This window comes from Petaurus breviceps, unplaced genomic scaffold (assembly GCF_028583685.1).
Source record: "Petaurus breviceps papuanus isolate PSGF00001 unplaced genomic scaffold, PetGlider_PUasm1.0 178, whole genome shotgun sequence".
Taxonomy (NCBI): Eukaryota; Metazoa; Chordata; class Mammalia; order Diprotodontia; family Petauridae; genus Petaurus; species Petaurus breviceps.
Window position 1 is genome coordinate 18,730,635 of NW_027185777.1, and position 6,000 is coordinate 18,736,634.

At 36.7% G+C, this 6,000-nt stretch overlaps 1 protein-coding gene across 12 annotated transcripts in view; it reads right to left on the reverse strand.

Moving 5' to 3' along the window:
• ABI1 (abl interactor 1) overlaps window positions 1–6,000 on the reverse strand; it is a 102,419-nt gene that overhangs the window by 31,858 nt on the left and 64,561 nt on the right. For all 12 annotated transcript variants that reach the window (XM_069086358.1, XM_069086357.1, XM_069086351.1 and 9 more), the window contains exon 3: window positions 929–1,105. In XM_069086358.1, coding sequence (XP_068942459.1) covers window positions 929–1,105 — 177 coding nt within the window. The remainder of the gene's footprint in view (window positions 1–928; window positions 1,106–6,000) is intronic.

Below are 6,000 nucleotides of genomic sequence, written 5' to 3' on the forward strand. Positions count from 1 at the left end.
GGGCAGGGAAAATATTGTGCAGAATGAGGGACAGGGTACTCACTGCCAGCTTTGGGAATACCTACTGGAAATCTTGACAAACTATATGTGATAAAGGAAATAAAACAGGAAATCTACCAGATTTAGTCTTCGAATTCTACCAAAGGCCAAGTAGTTATGCACCCAGTTCTAGGAGAAAATATGTAACTCCTGAAAAAATCTAATCTGGTCTGACCTAATCACCTGGAAATGAACACACACACACACACACACACACACACACACACACACACAAAATGGTGCTGTAGGAAAAGGCTCTAAAATTACATAGGACTATTCTATTCTGAGCAAAGATCAGCAAAAATCATTCTCCTTCAAAATATCATAAAATGATGAATGATTTAATGATTCAGAAACTTAATCCTCTGGGCACCTAATTTTGATTTTGTTTTCCCCCCCAAAGAAATGTGTGTATGGATGGAAATGGGATTCATTCCAATAATCTCTCCCCTAAATTTTTTTAGCTAAAAAGAAAGCAATGTAGACAAATAATTTACATGACACATCTATCATATCACCATGTTTCCTCAGCAATGCAAAAAAAAAAATACTAAAGAAGGGTGAAAAACTGGCACAACAAATTAAAAGTTACATAGACCTCTTTGTCATAAAAATGAGCTGTCATTTATTTTTAAAATGTGTATTTGACAAGTATTCAAGGCAAGATTAAATTCATAAATATTAGAACCATAAAAGCAACTTAACCCAGTATAAATTAATATAGCTAGTCAATCAAATTAGTGAATTGCTCTCAAAAATATTCTATATTTCATGCTCCTCGTGAACTAATTGTTAATAATTCTCTAGTAAAACCACCACTGTAATCTCTATCATCTTAAAAATTCTAAATAACATGCAAACTAATACAAGTAATGTCTAGAATGCTTACCTTAACACCATGGCCCACATCATCCAGTACTGTATAGTCTATAGGTTTTCGAATATACCTTACAGGACGTTCCATATTCGCAGGTGCTATTATTTTGTGAGTTCTGGATGTATTCTTATTAGTTGTCAAAATGCCTATCTCTCTCCGGGCCACTTTTTCTTTATGAATGTCCACGGTCTATATTAGAAATTGAACAAAGAAAGAAAATGCCATTCAAAAGATGCCCATTCAGTCATTTATTTCAGGAGAAATGAGAAAATCAAAGTTCTACTAGAACAAATATTTTCACCTAAAATCTATTTTAAAATCCTTAAATGTAAAGAAGTGTTTTCTTTCTTCAAAATATTCATGGATGTGCCAACAAGTATGGTTTCTAACTGTACTTTAAAATAATTTTAAAAATTCTAAACATCACATATGGTACCTATTTGACCAAGTTTACATGACAAAGTAAAATACATTATAAGCTACAGGCCTATTTCAGTGCATTCAGTACCCGTGACTTCAAACACAAGCTCACACAGGTACTTCCCAAAGTACAACCGAATAAAGACAGATTAAAAGTACATTCTATTTTGAAAGATTTAAGTCAAAGAAATAATTTCTGGAAAGTATGTTTCCTTTCTAAGAGGCTCTCAGAATCTATAACAGTGAAATGATCAAAGACAAAAAAAATTCCAGCAATTCCCACCTTGCAAGTGAGAATCTTGAAAGGTTTGTTATTTGCATCAAGTCACTTAACCTACATGAATTTCATGTCTTAGTCTGTGAAATGACAGATGGAGCTAAATAATCTTTAAATACCCATTTCTGAAATTCTGTGACTCTAAAGTATTTATTTAGCATCATCCATGTGCCTAGCCCTACATAACTAATAAACTATTTTCCATACCTTCTCATTTGATCGTCATTTCCGATGCAGCAGTTAAATAGGGAGCCTCTAGAGATTTTTAAGAGGTATGCCAGGAGAAGGATGTCATGAAAATGGTGTTTAATGATGTCTAATTACCATGACTAAACTTAGAAAAGTGGAGTTGAGAAAATGCTGCTCCTTTCCATCATTGCTGAGACAGCAGATGAATGGGGATAGGATAAGCACAAGGTATGAGAAACAGTTCATGTGTCAATCAACAAAGTAAGCTCTTCTTCTATGCCAGGCACTGTGCTAAGCACAAGGTATACCAAGAAAGAGGAAAACCAGTCTGGGCTCTCAAGGATCTCACAGTCTAATGAGGCAGGTAACATGCAAAAAAATATATACAAACAACATAAAGACAGAATAAACTGGAAATAATCAACAGCAGGAAGGCCCTGGCATTAAAGGGGATTGGGAAGGGATTCCCGTAGAAAGAAGATTTTTAGATGGAACTTGAAGAAAGCTAGAAAAGCCAGGACATGGAGATAAGAAGTGAGAGAATTCCAGGTATTGGGAGCAGCCAATTAAAACGCATGGAGCTGGGGCGGCTAGGTGGTGCAGTGAATAGAACACCAGCCCTGGAGTCAGGAGGACCTGAGTTCAAATCCAACCTCAGACACTTAACACTTACTAGTTGTGTGGCCTTGGGCAAGTCACTTAACCTCAACTTCCCTGCCTTCTCCCCTCCAAAAAGCAAATATAAAAACCACATGGAGCTGGTAAATGAAGTGCCTTGTTCAAAGAACAGTATGGTCAGGGTCAATGGAGCAAAGAAAACATTGTGGGATGAGATAGAAACAAAGGAAAAATAAAATATAAGAAAACTGGAAAGGCTGGAAGGGGCTTAGTTAAGAAGGGTTTTGAATGCCAAACAGAGGATTTTATACTTGATCTTGGAGGTAATAGGAAGTTACTGGAGTTTTCTGAATAGGGAACATGGTCAGACATATACTTTAGGAAAAATATCGACAGCTTGAGTGAAGGATGGACTACAGCTGGGAGAAACCTGAGGCACAGAGAAAAACCAGAAATACTGTAATAATCTGGGTGTGTAAGGCGATTGAAGACCTACACCAGTGGTGGTAATGTCAGAGGAGAGAAGGAATCTTTTTTTGTGTTTTTTGGGGTTTTTTTGCTTTTTGGAGGGCAACTGGGGTTAAGTAACTTGCCCAAGGTTACATGGCTAGTTTGTGTGTGTGTGTGTGTGTGTGTGTGTGTGTGTGTTAAGTGTCTAAGGCCAGAACTGAACTCAAGTCCTCCTGACTCCGGGACTGGAGGTTTTACTAACTGCGCCATCTAGCCGCCCCTGAGAGAAGGAATCTTACATAAGAGATGTTGGCAATAGACTATGGGCAATGAGAGTGAGAAGTCAAAGATGACATCTCTGTTAGAAGTATGGTTAACTGGGAGGTAAAGAGGAAAAACAAGGAATGGACAGGTCAAGAACAGGAGGGACAGAGTAGCCCAGTTTGAATGCAAAGTATAATATACTAAGAAGATCAATACTAGGGGGTAAGGCTAAAAAATTAAGCTGGACAAGAGAACATCGATTTAAAATAACTATAAACAATATAAAATACTTGGAATCTATCTGCCAAGACAAAACCAAAATTGCAAAGCATTGTTTACATAAATAAAGTCAGATCTGAACAAATGGAAAATTATTAATTGCTCACTGTCAGACCAAATCAATATAATAAAAATGACAATTCTACCTAAAGTAATTTAAATATTCAGTGTCATACCCATCAAACTACCAAAAATTTATTTTTATAGAGCTAGAAAAAATAATAAAATTCATCTGGAAGAACAAAAGGTCAAGAATATCAAAGGGAATTAATGGGAAAAAAATGTGAAAGAGGATGGTTTAGCAGTTCCAGACCTCAAACTTTATTACAAAGCAATAATCACTGAAACAATCCGGTATTGGTTAAGGTATAAGAGTGGTGGACCAGTGGAAAAGAGTAGGTACACAATACATAGCAGGTAATGACCATAATAAACTAGTGCTTGATAAATTCTTTTTTTTTCTCAGCTTTTGGGACAACTCACTATGTGACAAAAACTGCTGGGAAAACTGGCAAACAGTTTGGCACAAACTAGATATAGACCAACATCTCACATTGTATACCAAGAAAAGGTCAAAATAGGTACATGATTTAGACATAAAGGGTTATACCATAAACAAAGTAGGAGAGCAAGAAACAATTTACCTGTCAGATTATGATTAACAGAAGAATATATGACCAAACAAGAGACAGAGAACATTATGGGATGAAAAATGGATAATTTTGATTAAACTAAATAAAAAAGGTTTGCACAAACAAAACCAATGCAGCAGACAAGATAAGAAGGAAAGTAAAAAACTTGAGGTGGAATGTAATTACAGGAAGTTTCTCTGACAAAGACCTGATTTTTCAAACATATAGAGAACTGAATCAAATTTATAAGAATACAAGTCACTCCTTGATTAATAACTAGCAAAAAGGATATGAACAGGCAGTTTTCAGATGAAGAAATCAAAGCTATCTATAATCATAACAAGAAAATGCTCTAAGTCACTATTAATTAAATACAAATTAAAACAACTCTGAGGTACCACATCATACCTACTGGATTGGCTAACAAAAACAGAAAAGGAAAATGACAAATATTGGAGGGGATGTGGGAAAATTGTACACTAATGCACTGTTGCTGGAATTGTGGGCTGATCCAAGCATTTTGGAGAACAATTTCAAAAAAAAAGGGCTAAAAAATTATGCATACGCTTTGACCCAACAATACTACTACTAGATCTGTATCCCAAAGAGATTAAAAAAAAAAAAGAGGGGGTGGGGGAAGAGGAGGGTGCATATGAACAAAAATATTTAAAGCAGCTCTTTTTTCTGGTGGCAAGGTACTGGAAATTGAGGGGATGCCCATCTACTGGGGAATGGCTGAACAAGTTGTTTTATATGATTGTGATGGAATAGTATTTTGCTGTAAGAAATTATGAGCAAGATGCTTTCAGAAAAACCTGTTAAGACTCACATGAACTGATGCAAAGTGAAGTGAGCAGAACCAAGAGAACACTGTGCACAGCAACAGCAACACTGTATAATGATCAACTGTGAACGATTTAGCTATTCTCAGCAACACAAAAATCCAAGACAATTTCAAAGGACTTATGATGAAAAATGCTATCCATCTCCAGAAAAAGAACTGATGGGGTCTGAATAAAGATTTAAGCATATTATTTTTTTATTTCCTTTATTTTTTCATGTGGTTTTTGAGGGCAGTAGGGGAGAGGAGGTGTGTGTCTGTTTTCTTTTACAACATGTTTAATATGGAACTATTTTTTGTATGACTGCACATGTATAACCTTTATCAAACTGCTTGCCATCTCAAGGAGGAAGGAGGGAAAGGAGGGAAGGAGAGGATCTGGAACTCACCATCTGCCTTAGTGATCTCATCGGCACTCATGGGTATAATTTCCATGTAGATGACTTCCAAATCTGTATGTCCAGTCCTAATCTCTTTCCAGAATCCCAGTCTTGTATCATCAGTTACCTCTCTTTCTCTACTTCAGTTCATTCTCCACCCAGCTGTCAAAGTGATCTTCCTAAAGCACAGGTCTGACTATGTTACTCCCCCACCCCCACCTTACCCTTCCAAGGAAACTTCAATGGTTCCCTCTTACCTCTATGAAGAAATGTAAAATCCTCTATTTGGCTTTAAAAACCTTTTACAGGGGCAGCCAGGTGGCTGAGTGGATAGAGCACCTGGAATCTGGAGGTCCTGAGTTCAAATATAGCCTGTGACCCTGGGCAAGTCATTTAACGCCCCCCCCTAATAAATAAATAATTAAAAAGAAAACCCCAACCCTTTACAATCTGGCCTTTTCCTCCCTTTTAAAATCTTCTTCCAGGACCAGCTAGGTAGTGAAGTGAATAGAGCACTGGCCCTGGAGTCAGGAGAACCTGAATTCAAATTTGGCCTCAAACACCTGACACACTTACTAGCCATGTGACTTTGGACAAGTCACTTAACCCCAATTGCCCTCCAAAAAAGCAAAAAAAAAAAAAAAAATCTTCTTCCAGTTCTCCCTTCTGTATACACATTATACCGTGTTTCCCCGATAATAAGACACTGTCTTATTAATTTTTTTGGAAAGAAA